This window comes from Herpailurus yagouaroundi, unplaced genomic scaffold (genome assembly GCF_014898765.1).
Source record: "Herpailurus yagouaroundi ecotype Mexico unplaced genomic scaffold, PumYag 180, whole genome shotgun sequence".
NCBI lineage: Eukaryota > Metazoa > Chordata > Mammalia > Carnivora > Felidae > Herpailurus > Herpailurus yagouaroundi.
In genome coordinates this window covers 1,582,557-1,607,541 of record NW_024412411.1, presented here as the reverse complement: position 1 = coordinate 1,607,541, position 24,985 = coordinate 1,582,557, and the positions used below count along the sequence as shown (strand labels likewise).

Sequence of the window (24,985 nt, the reverse complement as noted above, 5' to 3'; positions counted from 1 at the left end):
TTTCTCCTGGAGACTTTTCTTCTCTAAAATTTTGTTTTTTGATTTTAAGCGATTTCTACACCCCACGTGGGGCTCAAACTCACAACCCTGAGATTAAGAGTTACATGCTCTTCCAACTGAGCCAGCCAGGAGCCCCTCCTTGGGACTTCTCTGATTCCAAGGGGAAGGTTAAGAGGTTGATGGTGTGCCTGACAGTCTTGAGGGACTAAAGAGATAGAGACTGGAGTCTGGAGCCACCAGGAGGTTAGGGGCACTAGTGAATGCCACTTATTCTGTTGGGACCTGGAAAGTCTTTACCTCTGGAGTTAAGAGAGAACTAAAAGTAAAAAGTATAAATCACAAGTTCAGTTCTGACTCATCTCAACAAGCACTTGTCATAAAAAAGCAAAAATTCTCTGTAAGTCAGTATCATTATCTTTTAACTCTAATTATTGCCTTAAGCAGTTGTGAAAATGACAGACGTAAAATAATTTTTAAAAAAGACACAAAAGGAGACAAGATATTTCTTCAAAGAAGATGAATGGCCAATAAGCAAGTAAGATGTTCAACATTACTAGGTATAAAGGAAATGCAAATTATAAGCACAAAATACCACTTCACACCCAGTATAATGGCTATTATACACACAAACAGAAAATACTAAGTGCTGACAAGCAAATGGAGAACATGAAAACATGCATTGCTGCTGAGAATGTAAAATGGTGTAGGTGCTGTAGAAAACAGTTTGACAGTTCCTCAAAAGGTTAAATACAGAATGACCAAACAATTCCAATCCTAGATATACACCCCAAATAACTGAAAACAGATACTTGTACACCAATGTTCATAACAGCACTATTCACATAGCTAAAGTGTGGAATAATCCAAACATCGAACAACAAATGAATGGATAAACAAAATGTGGCATATCCATACAACAGAATATTCAGCCTTAAAGCTTCAATGAAGCTTTGATACATGCTACAATATTATGAATATTAAAAACATTAAGCCAAGTAAAATAATCCAGACATGAAAAAGAATACTGTAGGAATCCCCTTATATAAGTATCTAAAATAGGCTAATTCATACAGACAGAAAGTAATACAGAGGTTAAAAGGGATTGAAAGGAGGAGGAAATACAGAATTATTGCATAACAGGTGCATTTTTCCTGTTTGGGATGATGAAAACGTTCTAGAAATGGTTGTGATGGTTACACAATACTGTGAATGTACTTAATGCCACTGAATTGTACACTTAACATAAAATTTATCATTTTAACCATTTTTATTTATACTTTACAACAAGAATTATTAAGTAAAAAAAAAAATACTTAAGTAAAACACAAGTGATTCAGACGTACATTTGTAAACCCTGTTAAGTATTAAAATGGATAAATTTAGGGAACTGTAGATGTGTTCATTTTTTGTGATATTGGAAGTTAAGGAAATAAAGTAACCAAACTAAAAAAAAAAAAAAAAGGAAAAAAGGAAAAATCAGTATGAATATTGAAGACCCAAATGATTAGCAAGCCTAGCCTAATTTAAGACCATACCCCAACAAATATCTTTTCTTTTTTTTTTTTTAAGTTTATTTATTTATTTATTTTGAGAGAGACTGTGTGTGTGTGGGAGGGGCAGAGAGAGAGACAGAGAGAGAAAATCCCAAGTAGACCCCACACTGTCAGCACAAAGCCTGATGCAAGGCTCAAACCCATGAACCATGAGACAATGACCCTAGGTGAAATCAAGAATCAGACGCTTAACCAACTGAACCACCCAGATGCTCCTATAGTTTTATCAAATACACATGGAATATTAAAAAAACTAGCCATATGTTGGGATCATAAAAGCAAGCCACAAATTTCAGAGAATCAAAATCACCTGGAGTACCTTTTTTGAACATAAACTAGAAATCACTAACAAAACAATCGCTTAAAAGTCTCCATGTTAAGAATTCATACTCATATAATCCAAGGCTCAAAATACCTCCCCCATGAAAATTAGAAGCATTTGATTCATATGTAATTATTACCTGGATGATAAAGAGTACTCCATATCAAAACTTAGAGAACACAAATATAGCTGAACTAAAAGGAAATTTATATCTTTAAATACATGTATTTGGAAAGTAGAAAAGCTGAAAATCAAAAAACTAAGCGTCTATTTGTAAAAAGGACAGGAAATTAAATACCAAAAAAAAGGGGGGGAGGAAGAAAGGAAGGAACTGAAGACAAAATGAAAATAAACATTAGTGAAAATATAAATAAAAGTTTATAAAATAGAAAACAATCACAGAATTGGGAGCATCAATAAAAGTCAGAAGTTAGTTCTTTGAAATCAGTAAAACTGGTAGATCCATGACCAGACTGAGAACATAGACACCAACACACACACACACACACACACACACACACACACACACACACACACAAATCTTTGTCAGAAATGAAAATGGGGATATCCCCATAGATTCTACTGAAATGAAGAAGATAGTAAGGATACTTTTTAACAACTTTATGCCAATGAATTTGACATTTTAGTTGAAATGAACAAATGTTACAAAAACATAACTTGCCAAAGGTGACTCAAAAAATAAAAAAGCTCAATACCCTATTAACTTTTATATAAGTTAATAATTAAGAAAAAAACCAAAACCAAGCCTTACTACAAAAAAAACTTCAGGCCCATATACCTTCACTAGTACTCTATATTTAATATAAACAAAACCCAAAAAGGTCTATCTTACATAAACTTGTCCAGACAATAGAAGGAGGAAATACTCCCCAATTTGTTTAAAAGGTCAGCAAAAACTTTATACTAAAATTAGGCAAGAGGGGCACCCGGGTGGCTCAGTCAATTAAGCATCTGACTTTGGCTCAGGTCATGATCTCCTGGTTCGAGTTAGGCTCTGTGCTGAGAGGCTGGAGCCTGCTTCAGATTCGGTTTCTCCCTCTCTCTCTACCCCTCCCCTACTTGTTCTCTCTCTCTCTCAGAAATAAATAAAAACATTTGAAAAAAAAAAACATGTAGGAAAGGAAAATTCAAGCCAATCTAAGTCATTAACACAGATGGCAAGAAATCCTGGACAAAATTTTACACAGTGAATCCTAATAAGCAAAGAAATTATCAAACACTATCAGAGCCTATGTGCAAAGAACTCCTCCTGAACACCCCACTTTTGCCGGCCAAGATGGGACAACTTGACAATCATAAAAAAACACCAGCTACAACAGACTGAAACACAGCAACCAGGGTGGGGAGACTGATTAAATATTTCACATGAAGAACATACTTTCAACTAGAAGATAAGGAACCAAACATAAAACATAAAAACAGTGCCAGGCAAAAGTGAAGAGGACTGAGACCAGAAATATGAAGTTAGGTACAAAGAACAGAGTGTAGCAAAACTAATTTGGGAAAGCAAAACTATGTGACTTCAAAGATTAAGTTTATTTCAACAATGAAATACTTCATAAGTAAAAACAAATGACAGATTCATGTATATTCTGCCATAGTTAAGTCACTACTCTCAACTGGCTTATAGGAATATAGCTAGAAAGGTATGTAGTAATAAAATTGATTTTTTTTAAAGGTTTATGTTTTTAATTAAAAAAATTTTTTTAACATTTATTCATTTTTGAGAGAGAGGGGGAGAGAGAGAGAGAGAGAGAGAGAGAGAGGCACAAATGGGGCATGGGCAGAGACAGAGGGAGACACAGAATCAGAAGCAGGTTCCAGGCTCTGAGCTGTTAGCACAGAGCCCAATGCAGGGGCTTGAACCCATGAACCTTGAGTTCACAAGCTGAGCTGAAATTAGACGCTCAACCAACGGAACCACCCAACCATTCCTTTCTTTTTTTTCTTTTTTTTTTGAGAAAGAGTGCACACATGCACAAGCTGGCGAGGGGCACAGAGAGGAGGACAGAGGGTCTGAACCGGGCTCCATGCTGGCAGCAGAGAGCCATATGTGGAGCTCAAACTCACTAACGGTGAGATCATGACTTGAGCCAAAGTCAGCTGCTTAACTGACTGAGCCACCCAGGCACCCCAAAATTGACTTTCATACATTGAACTTGTATCCCACAAACCTTGCTACATTTATTAGTTCATAGCTAACGTACAGTAAACTCCACATACTAAATTGTACAATTTGATAAGTTTTGACATCTGTGTACACCAGTGAAACCATTATCATAATCCAGAAAAACACAGTCATCATACCCAAAAGTTTCCTTGTACTCCTTGTAATCTCTCCTTCCTACCATCGCCATAACGACGACTAGCATCTTATAGAATTTTATGTAAATGGAGGGGGGAAAGAAACCCTGATTTGGCAAATACAGGATAGAATACCATGAATTCAAGTAAGTTATGTTTATTTTATTTTTTTTAATTTTTTTTTCAACATTTATTTATTTTTGGGACAGAGAGAGACAGAGCATGAACAGGGGAGGGGCAGAGAGAGAGGGAGACACAGAATCCGAAACAGGCTCCAGGCTCTGAGATGTCAGCCCAGAGCCCGACGCGGGACTCGAACTCACGGACCGCGAGATCGTGACCTGGCTGAAGTCGGACGCTTAACCGACTGCGCCACCCAGGCGCCCCAAGTAAGTTATGTTTAAAACAAATATTCAAAATAATACTGGAAAATAGAACTCTTAACTAGGGGTGCCTGGGTGTCTCAATCGGTTAAGCATCCAACTTCGGTTCAGGTCATGATCTCACAGTTAGTGGGTTCGAGTCCCACGTTGGGCTCTGTGCTGACAACTTGGAGCCTGGAGCCTGCTTCAGATTCTGTGTCTCCCTCTCTCTTTGCCCATCCCCCACTTGCGCTCTCTTTCTCTCTCAAAATAATAAATAAACATTAAAAAAAAATTAAGCAAACCTGTTACTTGAAAAAAAAAACATAGGCATATTTAAACCAGAAACACAGCAAAATATTCCCTCTGACAGTCCTCCCTAACCCTCTTCAGTTTATTTATTTTTAACGTAATCTCTATGCCCAACATGGGGCTCGAACTCACAACCTGGAGATCAAAAGTTCTATGCTCCACCAAGTCAGCCAGGTGCCCCTCCATCCTCAATTTAAATTTTTTTTTTTTCAACATTTACTTATTTTTGGGACAGAGAGAGACAGAGCATGAACGGGGGAGGGGCAGAGAGAGAGGGAGACACAGAATCGGAAACAGGCTCCAGGCTCTGAGCCATCAGCCCAGAGCCCGACGCGGGGCTCGAACTCACGGACCGCGAGATCGTGACCTGGCTGAAGTCGGACGCTTAACCGACCGCGCCACCCAGGCGCCCCTCCATCCTCAATTTAAATAACACATCTTCAGAGCAGCTTTCTTTCGTCATGCTATTAGTCTCTCCTACAGTGGCAATCTCTGCTGCTTTCTGTCATTTGTCTCACTTGTGATTACTGTCAACATCTCTCTCCCCTCACAGATTATGAATTGGGTGCCAGAGGAATGAATTTTGTTCTTAGTTGCATTCCCAGTGCCCATCACACTTGGCATTTAGTAGTTACTTGATATATGTTTATTGAATGAAGGAACATACACATGAATTAAAGAATATTTTCAGGGTGCCTGGGTGGCTCAGTCAGTTAAGTGTCTGACTTTGTCTCAGGTCATGATCTCGCAGTTCATGGGTTTGAGCCCTGCATCAGACTCTGTGCTGACAGCTCAGAGCCTGGAGCCTGCTTTGGATTCTGTGTCTCCCTCTCTCTCTGCCCCTCCCCAGCTCGCGTGCGTGTGCGCTCTCTCTCTCTGAAAAATAAACATTAAAAAAAAAAATTTTTTTTTAAAGAGTATTTTCAAATTTTTGTCACTCAGAATAAATATAATTACTGGCTTGCTCTATAGTAAATTCCTCTGACTAGAATGAAAAGGCAAAAGGAAAAAGATGTGGCACTGAAAAGGTTCTCACACCGTTAATCTATCAAATTCATCTTTCAGAGCAGAGTGCTGTTCTAGTGGCGGCCATACTTATAAAGTCCTTCATTAATCTTTTACCATCTGTGGTATTATATGGCAACTGTTTACAGAGTTATAAAGTGGTAGCCCAAGGTTTGGTTTAGGAAGTGAACAGTAGCATCTGCCATTTCCTTTAGATAGTTAAATACAGTTAACACTACATTCTAGATTCTAACAACTCAATCATGGAAAGCTGACAGCATAAACTAGAAAGACCTTTATGATCTCCATCCTCTTATTCCTTGGCTTAGAATATTTCCACCTCTAAGACCCTTCCCCATAACTGGCATAAGAGTGAAGTTGTGGGATTCTATGCTATTATTTAGCTCCCTTTATGCCTAAGATGCATTCAGATGTTCAACATTCACTGATTACTTACTAAGTAACAAGAACTATTTCAGACACTTCAAATGACAGAACAAAACAAGGGTACCTACCTACATAGAACTCATGTTCTAGAGCGAGAGAACAGAAAGAAAACTAAAAATAAATTACATATTAGAAGGTATGAGAAAGAAAGAAAAAGAAGGATGAGAAGAATGTGGGGGGAATGCTGACGAGAAAAGATGAGTGCGATTTTCAATAGACTGGTCCAAGTAATCTTCATTGAGGGGACATGTGACTAAACACTGAGGGTTAACTATAAGGATTTATCGGAAGAAGTGTTTCAGTGCAAAAAGAACAAGCAGGGCAAAGACTGAAAGGCAATACATGGCTTTTCTGTCCTAACAGTGGCAAGGAGGCAGTAAAATTAGAGTGGAGTAGACAATGGAGAGTAGTAGTAGTCGCATTCATACAGGTAATGGAAGGTCAGATCTTAACAGTACCTTACACACCATTGCACAGAATTTGGCTTTTACTCTGAGTAAAAAATCAATCACCACACAGTTTTGAAGAGAAGAGTGACATGATATGACTTAACACTTCAAATAGATCTCTAGCTACATTCAGAATAGAATGCAGAAGGGTAAGGGTAAAAGCTGAAAGATCAGGAGAATATGTAATAATTCAGTGAAGAGATGATGATGGCTTGGATCAGGGTAGTAGAGTGGTAGTAGAGTGGTTAATAATTGGTCAGATGCTGGGTAATCTTTGTAGGTACAACAAAGAAGATTTGCTGATGGTTTAGATGTGGGACATATGAAAGAAGTAAAGGATTCCAAAGTTTCTGGCCTGAGCAGCTAGAATGACAGAAATGCAATTATCTGATAGAAGTTTGGATGTAACAGGTTTGAGGTGGAAGATGAGGAGTTCAGTGTTGTAAACATTAATTTTGAAATAAATATCTTTTAAAATTTTTTTTTTTCAACATTTATTTATTTTTGGGACAGAGAGAGACAGAGCATGAACAGGGGAGGGGCAGAGAGAGAGGGAGACACAGAATCGGAACAGGCTCCAGGCTCCGAGCCATCAGCCCAGAGCCTGACGCGGGGCTCGAACTCACGGACCGCGAGATCGTGACCTGGCTGAAGTCGGACGCTTAACCGACTGCGCCACCCAGGCGCCCCTAAATATCTTTTAGACATCCAAGTGGAGATGTTGAGTAGGGCTGGATATAAAAATCCGGAGTTTGGGAGAGAGGTCGGGAGTGGAGATAGAAGTTTGGGAATCATCAGACTATAGACGACATACAAAGCTATGAAACTAAATTAAATCACTCTGAGACAGTAAAGAAAATGTGATCAAGAACTGAGCTCAGGGGCATTCCAATTTTAAGAGGTTGAGTAGAGGAGGAACCAGCCAAGGAGACAGAGGGCAACCAGTATAGTAGGAAGAAAACTAGGCAAGTGTGGGGTTCCTGGAAGTCAATTAAAGAATCAAGGAAGGAGGGTCCCTGGGTGGCTCAGTCAGTTAGGCACCTGACTTCAGCTCAGGTCATGATCTCATGGTTTGTGAGCACGAGCCACCAGCCTCGCCTCTCTCTCTGTCTCTCTCTGCCCCTCACTCACTTGCGCCCTCTCTCTCTCTCAAAAAAAAAAAAAGGAAGGAGAGATGAATCGTGTAAAATATTTCTAATACATTAAGACAGTTGAGAGCAGTAACACAGAAGTGGAAGCCAAGAAGGGGATATGGGTGGTATTACCAGCAAAATGTGTACCTTCCCACCCTAATCTTTTCTGTGCCAAACAAATTGCTAAATGCTGACACATAAACATGAATCATACAGTCCCTGCCTTCAAAATAATCCAATGATATGCTAAGAACTGTATGAAAATGGACTTTGCATCTTTTCTGAAGCAGTAGCCCACCATATTTTTAAGGAAACAGTAATTTTTTTTAACTTAGTAACATTCATAAATAAAGAGCTGCACGTGATGAATTTCCACTTTTTCTCCACAGCTTAAAAAAAAAAAGGCCAAAACCACACTCTTCTGATTAAAGTACTTGCTGTTAAAAAAGCATCTGTAGGGGCGCCTGGGTGGCACAGTCGGTTAAGCGTCCGACTTCAGCCAGGTCACGATCTCGCGGTCCGTGAGTTCGAGCCCCGTGTCGGGCTCTGGGCTGATGGCTCAGAGCCTGGAGCCGGTTTCCGATTCTGTGTCTCCCTCTCTCTCTGCCCCTCCCCCGTTCATGCTCTGCCTCTCTCCGTCCCAAAAATAAATAAATGTTGGAAAAAAAAAAAAAAAAAAAAAGCATCTGTAGGGTCACCTGGGTGGCTCAGCCAGTTAAACAGCTGACTTGAGATCTCACAGTTCGTGGGATCAAGCCCTATGTGGGGCTCTGCACTGGCAGCGTAGAGCCTGCTTGGGATTCTCTCTCTCTGCCCCTCCTCTCTCTCTAAATAAATAAACTTAAAAAACAAAAACAAAAAACAAAACAAAACCTGTGTAGAAGCACCTGGCTGGCTCTGTCAGAGAAACATGCGACTCTTGAACTCGGGGTCATGAGTTAAGTCCCATGTGGGGTGTAGGTATTACTTAAATTAAAAAAAAAAAAAAAAAAAAAAAGCCAGAGTATGCATCTGTGTGTCCAACTATGTATCTAGAAAAATAACGCAGAAATGAAATGCTCTGAAATTACATTTCCAAATGTTAACTACTGGTAACAATTTTCTATGTATTTTTCATTTTATTTCCATGTTCATGTTAGCACTCTAGGGCATATTTGCTCTACTGCATAATTTAAATTTAATTTTAAATGTTTACCAACAGCTCTTCTACATACTTTGTGTATTTTTTCCTATGTAATTATTATTGGTTCAATACCTGTATGTATGGAAATATAAAAATATGTAGAGAGCTTCTTCTTAATTGGTTTGGCAAATTTAAGTTTTAAGAAAAAAGTACCTTCTGATTAAAAATAAAATTATGCAGGGGCGCCTGGGTGGCTTGGTCGGTTAAGCGTCCGACTTCGGCTCAGGTCATGATCTCACGGTCCGTGAGTTCGAGCCCCGCGTCGGGCTCTGTGCTGACAGCTCAGAGCCTGGAGCCTGTTTCAGATTCTGTGTCTCCCTCTCTCTGACCCTCCCCTGTTCATGCTCTGTCTCTCTCTGTCTCAAAAATAAATAAACGTTAAAAAAAAATTTTTTTTTAAATAAAAAAAAATAAAATTATGCAAGGACTAAATTCTCAAAATAAAACAAAAAACATGCATATGTAAAACTAGAAACATATTAATCTAAATATTTTTATGTTAACCATGGTCACCCTTAGGAATGATCAGGTCACTTTTATTATCTGTAATGTTCTCTATTTTTCAAGTTAAAAACAAAAACCTAAACACAACATTTCTATTACATTCAGGTAAATAATTATACATTATTTTGTACTTAGTTTAAATTAATATTCACACTTAATTTATGCTGACAAAAGTAAACTCACTTAGGCATGAATGCTCCATTGGCTAAGGATGGCTCATCATCATCCAGCCCATCAAACAGATGGGACTTCGCTGTGCCTGTTGTCTGTAAAGCCTTTGGTCGAACTCTGGTGGCAGGACGGGGTGTTAGTTTATAATGAGTGGGTGTAGTGAGAGCCTTCTGGGCTGCTGGATTTGTTGGTTTCAATCTCTGAAAAACAAAACCATCAAGGACAGTTCTAGTTTAATTCAAAGGCATTGTTTTGGTCTTAAAAAACTTGTAAGAATAGAGTTCAAATCTCCTATCTGCCAGTCACCCAACTAGATACCTCTGTTTATTTTTCAACTAAACCAAAAATGTCACACTTCAAAATAAACTGAGATGTGCCCATGAATTGCTATTCAACTTCCACGCAATCCAAATCACTCTGAAAAAATAATAGCTTTCATTTATTCATCATTTAGTAAACACTGCTAATTGCCATGAGTCAAACACTAAGCACTCACAATAAAAATAATAAAATCACTTCCCCTGATTTTTGAGGAAATTACAAGTTAGTGGAAGAGACACAACTAAATTAAGACTTCAGGGATGCCTGGGTGGCTTAATCGGTTAAGCGTCTGACCTCAGCTCAGGCATAAGCTCGCAGTCTGTGAGTCTGAGCCCTGTGCTGAGCCTGTAGCCTGCTTCAGATTCTGTGTCTCCCGCTCTCTCTCTGCCCCTCCCCAGCTTGTGCACGCACACTCTTTCAAAAACTAAATAAACATTAAATTAAGCAAACAAAAAAACCCACTTCAAGTTGATTTTGATGGCACCTTTATTATGCTTCTATAGCATCTTCGGGATGTTTTATATTTGTTTTCCTAAACATTATACATGGGATTATACAACCACTTGAAACAACAATGTCTAACATATAAAACCTGTCACAATTCATTGTTCTTGTCACAGTGTAAATTGTTTGCACCAGTGTGAAACTCTCTGCAACAGTGAACCTTCCTAGATATTTTTTGTGATATTTCACAATTGTGTGCCTTTGCTTGGAATGTCTTGACTTAGACCTACCAACTTCTACATACATACTCAAAAAAAGTTAAATGTGACCTCTTTTGCAAAGCCTTATCAAACTTTAAATACTCTTCTTTAACATAAAATTTACCATTTTAATGCATACAATCCAGTGGGTTTTAGTATATTTAATAAGTTGTGCAAGAACCACCAATATCTAAGTCCAAAACATTCCCCTCACCGCAAAAAGAAATGCTGTGCCTCCCGATTCCAGCCCTTAAAATTCAGCAAACATGAATCTATTCTGTCTGTATAAATTTGCCTATTCTAGGCATTTTATATAAATGGAATCATGTGGCCTCTTGTGTCTGGTTTATTTCACCTAGCATGTTTTCAAGGTCCATCCATGTCATACACAGTATCAGTACTTCATTCCTTTTTATGACTGAATGATATTCATCATATAGATCTACAACATTTTGTTTATCCATTCATCAGCTGACTGTATATACTATATTGAGCTTGAGTAAATTTAAACACCCTAACAGATCTGATCTTCCTCACTAAATAGCAAGTTCTCAGAGAATAAGTTCTTGCTTTCATTTTGTATCCTCAGTACTGAACACAGTGACCAGCACATGTTTAGGCCTAAAATTATGCTGTGCCACTAACACACAATGTTCATCTAAGCACAACTTACATTTACATAGCGTGTTAAAAAGCACTTTAAGTTCCTATCTTCTCATTATATCCAGTTACAAGGTTAATTCAAGGGGCGCCTGGGTGGCTCAGTTGGTTGAGTGTCCAACTTCAGCTCAGGTCATGATCTCACAGTCCCTGAGTTCGAGCCCTGCGTCAGGGTCTGTGTTGACGGCTCAGAGCCTGGAGCCTGCTTCAGATTCTGTCTCCCTCTCTCTCTGCCCCTAACCCACTTGTGCTCTGTCTCTCTCTGTCCCCAAAATAAATAAAAACATTAAAAAAAAAAATTAAAAAAAAAACAACCAAGGTTAATTCAATAGCCAGCTGAGGGAGAAATAAGATGACAGAAATGATTGAAGAGCTATAGACTGATCAACTTACTATAAGCCAGGTATGCATCATCTCATTTAATTCTGAACACTAAACAGTATTACCATTCCCATTTTACAGATGAGGAAACACATTCAGAGGCAAAATAACATGCTCAAGGTCTCATCAGTTGTACATGGTAACACAATGATCAAACAGACCAAAGACTACTTTTAACACCACACCACAGTGAGCAAAAGATTATTACTTTGACACTAGAGCATAAAAGATTAAGACAAAGTTAACTGCAGCAACCAGGAGAAAAGATATTGATGTGCCACTTAACAGCATTATTTTAGGAAAATCAGCCTCTCTGAGCCTTAGGTTTGCTCAACTATAAAATGGGAATAATAATACATGCCTTAGTTCAGAGCTATTGAAAGTCTCAGCCCTCATCTCCAGTCCAGTGTTCATTTCACTGCCATGCTGCCCTCCAGATAATAATAATTCCAAACATAATTTTTTGCCCAGAAAAAAGCATAATGTGTCTTAAAAACTTAACTACACCTAGCTTTGCTTAGGCTATATATGTAAGAAATTACATTCTACACAGCTAGTTTCTTCTAACCTGAGAATAAACTTTATAAAAGCATCCTTAAATTTACCTCTTCTTTCTTTTTAGGGTCTGACATGGGATTCCGGAAGAGAGGAGAATCTCCAAAAGGTGAGTATGTTAGGCTATTGATATGCTGCTGGAGAACAGCTTGCTGGGCAGCAGAAGCATTGGGATCTGTCAAAGCTTTTTTAAAAAAAGAAAAGAAAAAGCAAGATTATCAGTCCAAGGATCCAATGCATTTATAGCAAGAGAACACAACTGTTTTGGAAACACCTTCAAAACATTCAGACTCACTCAACAGCATTATTGGTGGGAAGCAGAGGAGCAAACTGTGAAGAAAACCAACAATCAAAAAACTAATGGGTCAAAGATATGAAGAGACATTTCATAAGAGATAACACACAAAAATTTTTACTTAAGTGTTCACTGTCAATAATCAATGAAATAAAATTTAAAACAACCCTGAAAAAATATATTATACCTACGTCATTATCTATCAGTGCCACAGCTGTATAGAAAGAGTTACAGTCTTTGACTTCTAGAAACATTACAAATTGGTTTACTCTGTCTAAAAGAAACGGTATGACAGTACATAAAACAAGTACTGTTTTTATGTTTTTTAACCTACTTGTTTCCATCATGGAAATTTAACCCAAGGACTTCATTAAACTAGAAACAAAATAAAGAAATGTTTGTAAGTGATGAATATTATCTGTTATAGTTAAGACTTGGGAACAACCTATGTCCAACATTAACAGCTGTAAAAATCATGACACATCAACATGGTGGGTTAAGTAGGTATTAAAAATAATGACAATGTGTTTCACTGTGGAAATAAGGAAACATCTTTGATTTAATAAGTAAAAATTGCAGAACAACTAAGACTAGAGGAAGAAAGTGGCATATAAAAAATGAAGATAGTTGCTAAGGTGTCCTTATATGTTTATTATTTACATTTAATATTCCTATTACATTCAAGTAAATTGAAAGAAAAAGTATCACTCCAATTAATCTAATTTTCTAAGTGTAAAAACATGTCATTAGTCACAGAGAATTCAGGGAACAGACAAGGAATGATAATCTACAATCATACACAGTAAAAACAAAACAAACCCCACAACTATCGGTACTATATCTTGATTGATGAAGAAACTGCTTTACAAAATTAGTATTTTCAAAAATACTGATAAAAAGTCAAATCATACTTAAGTCATCTTAGAGATAAAAATACTTTTTTCCTTTATAAATGTTTAAAATACGGCTAACACCAAATTATATTAGGTAATCCACATTAAAGAAGTGCCACAAACAAAACATTTGGAGAATTTTAGTACTCATAATAGAGGAAAAAACCACAGCAGCAGCAGCAGCAACAACAAATCCAGGACAGCTAAAGCTAAATTAATGAAAAAGGGGTAGATCCACCTTAGTCAAATTAAGCTTTTTTAAAATCAGATTTATCAATTAAATACTAAAACACTGTATACTAATATATCAGCAGAGAATGCAAGTTTGCTCAAGATTGTGAAACCCAGAGGAGATGTCCATTTTAAGAGCATATAATAAATCATCTGTACTGGAAAGTTCCTAAATCCAATTTAAGACCATCAGCAGGGAAAAGATTTAGAAAAGCAGTTTTGGTACACAGTACCACACAATAACAGCACAGTGTTATTCTGTGGACTATTCAAGGAAATTCAAGAAAACCTGGATGTTTTTAAAAGAACTCTAGGGGCGCCTGGGTGGCTCAGTCGGTTAAGCGTCCGACTTCGGCTCAGGTCATGATCTCGAGGTTCGTGAGTTCAAGCCCCGCGTCGGGCTCTGTGCTGACAGCTCAGAGCCTGGAGCCTGTTTCAGATTCTGTGTGTGTGTCTCTCTCTCTCTGACCCTCCCCCGTTCATGCTCTGTCTCTCTCTGTCTCAAAAATAAATAGGGGTGGCCTGGTGGCTCAGTCGGTTAAGCGTCTGACTTCAGCTCAGGTCATGATCTCATGGTCCGTGAGTTCGAGCCCCGCATCGGGCTCTGTGCTGACCGCTCAGAGCCTGGAGCCTGTTTCAGATTCTGTGTCTCCCTCTCTCTCTGACCCTCCCCCGTTCATGCTCTGTCTCTCTCTGTCTCAAAAATAAATAAATGTTAAAAAAATTTTTTTTAAATAAATAAATAAATAAATAAATAAATAAATAAATAAACGTTAAAAAATTATAAAAGAACTCTAATATTCACTAGTCAAGTTTGGTATTTGACAGCCAATTATCCATTAAAAATAATGTTGACCTGCACCAGCTCATCTCATCATTAACAAGTATAATAGTTCACCCCACCTGGGCTTACTCAAAAGAGTAAGAACTCCTTTAACAAATCTAAACATAATTAGGAAAGTGTGTGAGGATATTTTTATTTTTGTAGGTTTAAATATGAAATCTTCTCTAAGTTAACTGTATGATTTACATATACAGACAAGAGAGCTAATATGTTACCAAAAATAAGAGAACTCACAAGCATGTAAGCATTTGTTAAGCTACCATTTGCGTTATAAATATTCAATTCTGGTCACAATAATTTGACAACATACTGAGAAGACTCATCATGACCAAATGATTAAAGGGATAGGAAAAGGTATAAAATCAAAGTCTGAGAATAGAAAAAACTGATGATACTTTACCTTGAAGAAAGACAACAGGGTTACTGCAAGAAAAACTGTAACAAACTGGTTTGCTTAGCTTAGAACCACTGAGTGGAAATTCTACAGAGGCATGTTTTGATTTCTAAACAACCTGAACAAAACAATGGACTAGACTGATTTGGAAAACTGTAAGTGAGGGACTCCCACCGTTAAGAGTGGACTCAGACTCATATAAACTCTAAAGCACCTTACAGTTAAGTGTCCTGTGATGCAAAGATGTACATTCTAAAAGTCAACATAACTACTTTTAAGTTTGTGGTGACACTACTACATGTAACTATACTATTAAATGCTTGTGTCAGGACCTTTTAATTGATTTTAGAAGATGGATTATCAAAAACCATTCAAAACACAGTACTATCCAAGTAAAAATGGCAGGTTACAAATATGTATGGTACCCTTTCTAGTGAAAACAACTAAAACTAAGGAAAAGAAATAAAACTGAAAATATCACTTTTAATGATAAAGCTGATTTTTTTTTAAGAGAGAAAGAAGACTGCCTGCACACACAAGTGGGGGAGGGGCAGAGGGAGAAGGAGAATCTTAAGCAGGCTCCACACCCAGCACAGAGCATGACATGGGGATCTCACAACTGTGAAATCACAACCTGAGCTGAAATCAAGAGTCAGATGCTTAACCAAAAGAGGCACCCAGGCGCCCTATTTTATTTTTTTAAAGTTTGTATTTATTTATTTTTGAGAGAGCAAGTACACGTGCATGCATGGGGGAGGGACAGAGGGAAGAGAAGGAGAGAATACCAAGCAGACTCCCTGCTGCCAGTGCAAAACCCAATGCGGGTCTCAAACCCATGAACTGTGAGATCATGGCCTGAGCGGAAACAGGGTCAGACGCTTAACTGACTGAGCCACCCAGGCACCCGGAGGTCAACTGGAATTCTAATTCACCTCCACTACTTCCAAAGATCTAAGTAAAATCTATGTTTAAAACAAATTAAAATGTATCTATATAACCCACACCAACAAAGAATGGGAAGTAACAAATGAGCATTTGATAAAATATAACAAATTTCTAGGGGAAAGAAGTGGACAGAGGAGTGACAAAGCAGGATACAGCGAACTACGTTTAGAGTACATTCATAGGGGATTACAGCCCAACGTAGAGTTTATCTGCCCTGGAGAATCCCAGAAAGATTAGGGATTCAATGACACCAAGTTTGATGAAGTGAGACTGAAAGCAGGAGAGATAAATCAATGTAAAGTACATGTACAAAACACCTATACCTTCATCCTCCTAATCCCTGATGCTTAACAGATAAGCCAAACATCAGAGAGTTTGCCTCTGATGAAACAAAGTTAATACTTGGAAAGAACAAGGGCAACTAGTTTCAGTACTTGCATCATCCCAGAGCTAAGAATGTGGCATTCTAATCATCAGGGGACCCTTGGACAATAGCTGGTTTCTGGACTACGCACCTTGAAGTGAAGCTTACTGGTAAACAAGCTCTACCCATATACATAAGTTGCCAATAAGCTTTTTATTATTTTATTCTTAAATGGTAAGGATCACGGAGCATTAAAGAATAAGACCAAAGCAAAAATAACCCTGAAGAGGTAAGGCACAGAAGAGTCTTAAAAAAAATTTTAATGCCAATTAACAAATTCAAAGTTTCAAGAAATAATGGCATCTAAGAACAGGATACTTAAAAAAAAGAAGTTTCAAAGAATGAGAAAGAATTCATGTAAGTTAAAAATAAAAATTCAGGATGCCTGGGTGGCTCAGTCAGTTAAGTGTCTGACTCTTGACTTAGCTCAGGTCATTATCTCATGGTTATTGAGATCAAGCCCCCCATCGGGCTCTGCGCTGGCAGCAGAGAGCCTGCTTGGCATTCTCTCTCTCTCTGCCCCTCACACTCTCTTTGTCTCTCTCAAAATAAATAAAATGATTTAGAAGACAGTAAAAAATCTAAAAAAATAGAAACACAGTTTAAAAATCAAGCATTAACGTAGCGGGGCGCCTGGGTGGTTAGGTAGATTGTGCGTCTGACTCTTGATTTTGGCGGTCATGATTGGGCTCCTCACTGAGCATGGAGCCTGCTTAAGATTCTCTCTCTCTGCCCTTATAACCAGCTCGTGCACTCTCTCTCTTTAAAAAAAAGAAAAAGAAAAAAATTAACAATTAAGATAGAAAAGGTATAAGCAATTCAGTGACATTTCCGAATAAAGAGACAATCCTAAGTCCTTGTGGGGAATGGAACAAGTCTCAAGAATCAGAAAGGCATTAGACTTCTCAACAAATAATGGTTAATGAAAGGAATATAGTCCAAGTTCTGAGGATAAATTATTTTCACAGAATTCCATAATATTAAAGCGTGAGGAACAAAAAAGGTTCTGTACTGTCAGAATTGTAAGTGATCAAAGTTTATCTTTCATATGTAATTTACTTAAAAATACATTCCAGGAAATAAAGAGGAAAACCCTACATTCAGGACAGAACAGTTCTCACTGAGTAAACTTGAAGGGAGTATCAGGAGCAATGCTGAAGGCCCAGGGAATAATCAGAGTTCATACTTCTGCAGGAGAACAGAGGGATCAAGGAATGATGTATTCAGAGTAAAAAAGAATTCTGAAACCTTAAGAATTTGGACTGGTTCAGGAAGGTGATAAGGGCTGGTAATGCAAAGGGAAAAAAGAAATTCTAGGAGAAAGAAAAAGCTGTATGAGAAAGGTGTACTTGGCTGGGCAGCAGTGTTTTCATAGTTGTAATAAAATGCTACGCTCACATTAAAACTTTTATTCTTTAATCTAAGAAAAAATTAATAACTATAGGACAGAATACATCATCAATGTTATCAATATGAAAATATAAACATGACAAAAGAAGAGGAAAAAGAAGGGTGAGAAAAGGCACTAATACTCTTCCTTGACCAAGAGAACTCAAGAAATACTGTCTCTCAGGTGATAGAATAAGAAAAACAATGTAGGGACACAGCTTAAATTTGCAAAAGCCTTATCAAAATGTGGTACACGGGTCATGATAGTACAGGAGATGGACTTAATGGTAAAGAGACTTACTTTCATTCTGTCTCATTCATTCACTCAGTTACCCTATGTATGCCAGGTGGTATGTTTATTTCCAACAGAACAGCTTTCTTTTAAAAAGCTATTTAAGCTAAAAAGTTCATTTTAAGTTAGAAAATAATAATAATAAAGGTGGTAGGCAGAGGGGGCTATTCAAATGAGTAAGTATGAAAAACACTTCAGTGGACAAAACTAAACTTAGGGAATTTAGTAATACAGCTATGTTAGAAATGAATAAAGAACACAGAGGATAAGTGAGCTAAATTTCTCATCTACTATTAATAAGTTAAATTAAAACTTAATAAAGCAAAACATATCAACATAAGCACATCGTTTAGAGATATGAACTTAACTATACACCAGGAAACAAAGTGACTGTAACAAAGTGGTTTCTTTGGGGGACTAAGCCTGGGAGTGGGGAAGTGGAGAAGGCCAAGATCCGTTACAAACCCTTCTGTACTACATGACTGTTTAAGTGTGTTTGTGTACTGCTTTGGTAGGGGGATGGAATGGGTAGAAAATGAGGTCAACAAGTTAAGTATTAGCAAGAAATACAACTGAGTAAAGCCTTCTAAAGTGACTGACACTTACCTACTGGGGCCTGGGGGGCTCCAAAGCCCAAAGTAGCTGTCGTAGTATTAAATCCAGGGGCCCCAAAGGCTCCTGTACCAAGAGGCCCTCCGATCTTAGGTTGGTTGTTCCCAAACAAAGATGCCTGTCCAGCACCAAGAGCTACGGAGACAAGAGGAAAGAAAAAGCGCCACAGGAGATCCTTTGAATGTTATACCAGAGGTCAGTTACTTAAAAATATAATACATTTGGAAACTTCATAATGACCACTCATTTCAACAAAAGAGCTAATACAGTCAATGCTAACTATATGCCAGGCACTGTGCTAAGAACATTATATACATCATAGGCAAAACACTTAACTTCTCTGTGCTTCGGATTCTTCAACTATAACATGAGATAATAATACATAGCTTAGATATTTATCCTAAGGTTAAAATGAATAAACACATACTAAGCATTTAAAAGAGGACTGGTAGATACTAATATTCATTAAATATTAGCTAGTACCTCACTTAATCTTCCTAAGCCTGAAATAGGACATATTATCTGCATTTTATAGATGAGAAAACTAAGTGTTTAGTAATTAGCTCAATTGTCACAAATGTTGTAGATGGTGAAAATGAGGTTCAAATCTTGGTGCATCTGAATACAACCAGGGTTCTTTACTACACTATAGTAACACGAAGTTTGAAAGAATTAAAAAATAATCAATTTTTAAATATCAATATTTGCAAATCAAAATATGCAGAGGAACCAATCACAATGTCATCTTTTTGACTAACATACAGGCTAAACTACAGAAAACCAAATCCAATACATCTGTGAGGAGCAAAAAGCAGTACTTTCAAGTGTACTATCTCATGAAAACTACTTTACACCAAGACAAACGTTTTGTTTTATAAAAAGCTAAATGCTTTGTGATGAGGTTACTAAACAGTCTCAAGTTTCATCATAAATCAGACTGGAGGGAGTAGAACTTATTTTCACCAAGGGGAAACCACTGCAGAAACTTAGGTTTTAAAGTCTAATGAATCTTGCTTATGGATCTTGTTCTCAGCAGTGAAACTGGGGAGAATTTATTTAGAATGATCTATTGGCATTAAATTTTTTTAAAATTTCCATCTCCTTGTCCTCAAAAAGTTATTGGAAATTTGGAAGATCTAAAGTTCGTTTTAATGCCATCAATGCATCTTGAGAGAGAAAAAAACCACTTCAGAAATACAATACATAGAGATCTAAAATACTGAATACAAATTGTTTTGAGATTGCAATCAAAAAAAGGCTAGGAAGTTTATACTCAGAGAATCCATACAAAATAAATTAGTGAGGGTAACTACTGAATGGACAAAACATTCCCTGTCTAATTAGTAACAAGAAGACAATCCCTTTGCTACAGCTTTGGAATAGGGAATGGCTTCTTTTAAAATCCCAAACCATCAGAAATTGTTGAAAATTAACAGAAAACCTGAATTTACTTCCTTGAAAGACATACTTTACAGCACAAATTTCAGAATTCTTTATTTTTCCAGGTAGCAAATACCTCCTTACCAATGAACAAAAACCTAGAAGAAAAACGAATATATAAAATAGACAAAAATTTCTCATCTGGATGGGTATGCATTTCCTTCACCTTTGTAGGAGCCCTGCATGAAGAACCATGAAACAGTCTAAAAATCACTGTATTTCAATTACCAATAAAAGAATAAAAAAGGCACTGGGAGGTTCAGGTCACCTGGAAAGAGACTATCATAAATTGACCTGCCTGCATACTGCTGCAATTTGTCAATAGAAAAATAAATATTTTATCTAGATCTAGCTCATATTACGTAAATGGCTTTTTATGCTTAATAAAAAGGACTTCCTAAGAATCCACAGGTTGAGGGACATTCTGGAAAATAATGTCAATTTATGAAATGCGCTATATTTACGATTAGTTGTAGGAGTCATAAAGCAGATATATGGGGGGCACCATGTTGTAATAGTGGCCCTAGAAACTCCAAGGATGCTCAAGAAAAAAAGTGAAAATGGTTATATTCCTTTTGAGATTAGAAGTTAATTTTATCTATGGTATCTATTAGCTTTGGGTAAATTTTTCTGTGTATACCTTAGCATTACAATAAACTTTACTAGATGCACCCTAAACTTACTACTTCATGGAAAATTTTAAGAACTAAAATCTCCTTTTTTTTGGAAATCTTTTAAAGTTTATTTATTTTGAGAGAGAACGAGCAAGCAGAAGGGGCAGAAGAGAGGGAGAGAATCCCAAGCAGGTCCACACCATCAGCATAGAGCCCTATGTGGAGCTCTAACTCATGAACCGTGAGATCACGACCTGGGGCCACGACCAAGAGTTGGGTGCTTAACCGACTGAGACACCCAGGCACCCCAAGAACTAAAATATCTTAATATTACTAACTACCAGGGCACCTGGGTGGCTCAGTCAGTTAAGAAGCATTTGAATTCAGCTCAGGTCATGGTCTCATGGTTCATGGGTTCGAGCCCTGCATCAGGCTCTGTGCTGACAGCTCAGGGCCTGGAGCTGGCTTTGGAGTCTGTGTCTCCCTCTCTCTGCCCCTCCCCAGCTCATGCTCTCTCTTTCTCAAAAATAAACATTAAAAAAAAAAAATAGCAATATTACTAACTACCAAGAAAATGGCATATTATAGATAGTGATAATGATACTTTATATCACTGTCAAATCAGAAACGTATACACCCCTGATTTAATGAGGGTTCCTTGGTCTGAGCACATGGGAGGTGGGGAATATCAAATGTCAAGGAATAATACATTTTACAGGAAAATTTGTTACAGGACATTTTACTTCTGCTGAGACAGAAGTATGAATCTTCATTACTCCAAACAAAAGGTGCATAGGAATACCCACTTAGCTAATGCCCCAAAAAGACATCACCCAAAGCTACAGTGCTATTCTACTTGAAATGCAGAGTTCATCAACATGGATGTTTATGTACAATCATCTCCAGACACACTGCTCTCAAAGCCTCAAGTCTGCTTTATCAGATGTGATCATCAAAGAATTCAAACAGCGTATGCTTGTTGGTTCTCAGAACTCTTATTTCCTACATGATCTAGTGCTGCTAAGGTTTGGGGGTGTAAAATTATTTACTGATTTTATTTGGGTTTTAGTTTATACAAAGCATGAATGGGGGATATATAATGGCAGTAAAAACAGGATCTGTTGTCTGTGATGCAGAACTGTTTAAGGATAACTGAACATATTCAAATAAATAAAAAGGCTGAGATATTACATTATCGGGGAAGAGAAGATGATAGCATCAGAAAAAGTTACATGATATTTTATAACTTGCACTATAGGAAAAGGCACTGCTGATAATAACCTGCAAGACCTAGAAGCCTCTTTGGCTCTTTGCCCACATAAAAATAAACTTGTATATGATGATACCATAAAATTAAGCAGTAAACTTAAAGACTTAGTAGAAATATCTAACAGACATTAGGATAAGCATCTTACCTGGGTCTTAGGTTTATGGTTCACAAACTGTCTAGGGTCAAAACTACCTTTGAAAAGCTCTTAATTTGCCCACACCAAAGCTAATTTTTTTCTCCAGGATTACAAGAGAACACTGATGTCAGATGATATATTCTGCTTAAGTTTAGGGATTACACTGCACAAAATTTAGAACTTTTTAGTTTTTATTTCTTGCTAAATATAAGTGGTAGAATTTGGATAAGTTAAAAAGTTCAAATAAAAAACTCTACCATACAACCCAAAAGAGTTAATATCCACAATATCTAAAACACTCTCAAAAACAGATTAAGAAGCAATGATCAAATATTGAGTAGGGAATTGAAAGATTCAAATGGCCAGTAAACATACATTAAGGATACCCTTCACCAGTAATTAGTGAAATGCACACTAGAATACACCAATTTCCACTAACACGGATGTAAAGATGAAAAAGTCCAACAATACGGAAAGGGCATGGGAAAAATGAGCACTTTCACACAATGAGAACAAAAATTCATACTGGCATTCTTTTTGGAAGGCAAATTAGCAAGACTGACCAAAATTCAAACTGTGTGTATACTCTGACACAATCCCAAGTATCAATCCCATAGTAACACTAACACACACAAAATTATGTAATGAAGATCTTCATTACTGCATTGCTAATAATATCAAAAAGCTCAAATGTCTACCAATAGGGGAAAGCTGAATTATGGTATTTGTATATGTTTATGTATATGTTTATGTATATATACAGACATCTACACAAAATGGAATACTAACAGAAAAAATATATGCCCCAAATGCCATGGGAAATGAAAAAAATGAAACAAAGAATTATCACATAAGGAATAATGAAGGTGCTTTCATTTTGAAACATTTTTGACCATTAACACACAATATAAAATACACAGAGACCCATAACATACACATATTTAATTAAAATAAAAATTAAATGATACTTGGGGCACCTGGGTGGCTCAGTCAGTTAAGTTTCCGGCTTAGGCTCAGGTCATGATCTCACAGTCTGTGGGTTCGAGCCCTGTATCAGGCTCTGTGCTGACAGAGAGGAGCCTGGAGCCTGCTTCAGATTCTGTGTCTCCCTCTCTCTCTGCACCCCCCCCCCCCCAAAATAAACATTAAAAAAGTTTTTTTTAATTAAATACTTAACCTTGCTTTGTACAATAATTTTTTCATTTTTTTTTTCCTTAAATGCTGCTTGCAGTGCACTACATAAATACTACATCCAACTAACGTATCTTAGCCTTTGGTTTAAAAAAGACACTCTTGTACGATGTGGTTTCTACTTAAGAATACAATAAAAAAATATATATAAAGCACACACATGTATAACTATGTGTATGTGCATGTACATTTGAGAAAAATGTACAAAATGTACATAAAGGGGTCTGACAAAATCCCAAACTTTAAATAGCTGTTACTTCACAAACCGGAAGGTGTTAAGACACTTCTGTATTGTTGAGGGTTTTTTTTCACAAGTACTTACAGCTTTTATTTTAAAAAGAAATGGAAGGAAATAGCTCAGAGTATAAAATTAAGTACTATTAAAAAGGAGATGGCAGATAAATGATGACAGCAAAGACAACAGATAACTGGATGGTGGAAGCAGAGACCATGGAAATAAATAGTCTGCAACTAAATGACAGTCAGATGACTTGGGAAACAGGCAAAACTATATGCTCTAACAACCCTGTTGAACTGTACATGCTGAAGCGCTTATTCGTTTTATGACCACTACCACTTCTTATCGCTTAAAGCAGTTGGGCAGGCAGGAGGGTCAATGCCTGGGGTGCCAGGGTGGCTCAGTTGGTTAAGTGTTGATTCTTAATTTCAGCTCAGGTCATGATCTCAGAGTTGTGAGATCAAGGCCTCTGTCATGCTGCATGCTGAGTGTGGAGCCTGCTTAAGGTTCTCTCACCCCTCTTCTCCCTTCCCCTCACTCACATTCTCTCTCTCTCTCTCTCCTCTTTTTAAAAAACTAAAAAATAAATAAAAGAAGGGTCAGTGTCTTCAAAGGCACTGAAAATTAATTATCAACAGTAGGAACAGAGACACAGGTGTGACATCTCAACTCTACATCAAGATGGAAAGAACTGAGAAGTATGCACAGACTTTGTAAAAGAGCTTATGCTCTTACGGCTCTGTTTTCCTATTAGGGTAATTAAGCTTACTTGATAAACAGTTCAAAGTCTTAAATCCCTTTTACAAAGGTAGCACAAGGGAATGGGAAGTTAATAATGCCGTCATATTGACAAGTCTCACATTAAATACTACAAGTCCCAAATAGACCAGGACTATAAGACATTTTGTAGAATGGGAGCATAAATAAGATATGTGTCCAAATGTCTAAGATAAATGTCCAAATGTTCTAAAACCTGGTAAAGCATAACTGCTGAGAATGTTTTATAAGTCTGTTTGAGAAAATGCATATCTACACCCTATTTCCAGGCATAAGATCAAACAGAGTTGTCTTACGTTCCAACAATTAGAAGGCCTAAATTTTGTGGTACAGTTCCTTACCTGTTCCAAATCCTGCACCAAGGCCAGTTCCCAGAGTCCCAGGTCCTGGTTTACTTCCAAAAATACTACTCCCACTGGTATTTGTGCCGAAACCTAGAAGGACAAAAGAGTGAGTGGACTGTACTTTTAATATAACTCTCAATTTCCTGTATAAGGGAATTTTTAAAAAGGCAGTCTGACCCTAAGCTTTGTATCCTGTCAGTTAATAATATTTAGAAATCCTAAATGGCAGGCTACTTTAACATTTTTAAAGTTTTTAAAATTTTGATGCC

At 37.3% G+C, this 24,985-nt stretch overlaps 1 protein-coding gene across 6 annotated transcripts in view; it reads right to left on the bottom strand.

Annotated features, from left to right (window-relative positions):
• Positions 1 to 24,985, bottom strand: part of NUP98 (nucleoporin 98 and 96 precursor) — a 119,188-nt gene that overhangs the window by 56,764 nt on the left and 37,439 nt on the right. For 4 of the 6 annotated variants that reach the window (XM_040489153.1, XM_040489152.1, XM_040489154.1 and 1 more), the window contains 4 exons: positions 24,714 to 24,806; positions 18,701 to 18,841; positions 12,438 to 12,571; positions 9,779 to 9,966 (listed from right to left, as the gene is read on the bottom strand). In XM_040489153.1, coding sequence (XP_040345087.1) covers positions 9,779 to 9,966; positions 12,438 to 12,571; positions 18,701 to 18,841; positions 24,714 to 24,806 — 556 coding nt within the window. The remainder of the gene's footprint in view (positions 1 to 9,778; positions 9,967 to 12,437; positions 12,572 to 18,700; positions 18,842 to 24,713; positions 24,807 to 24,985) is intronic. The other 2 variants (XM_040489156.1, XM_040489157.1) reach the window with 1 other exon arrangement.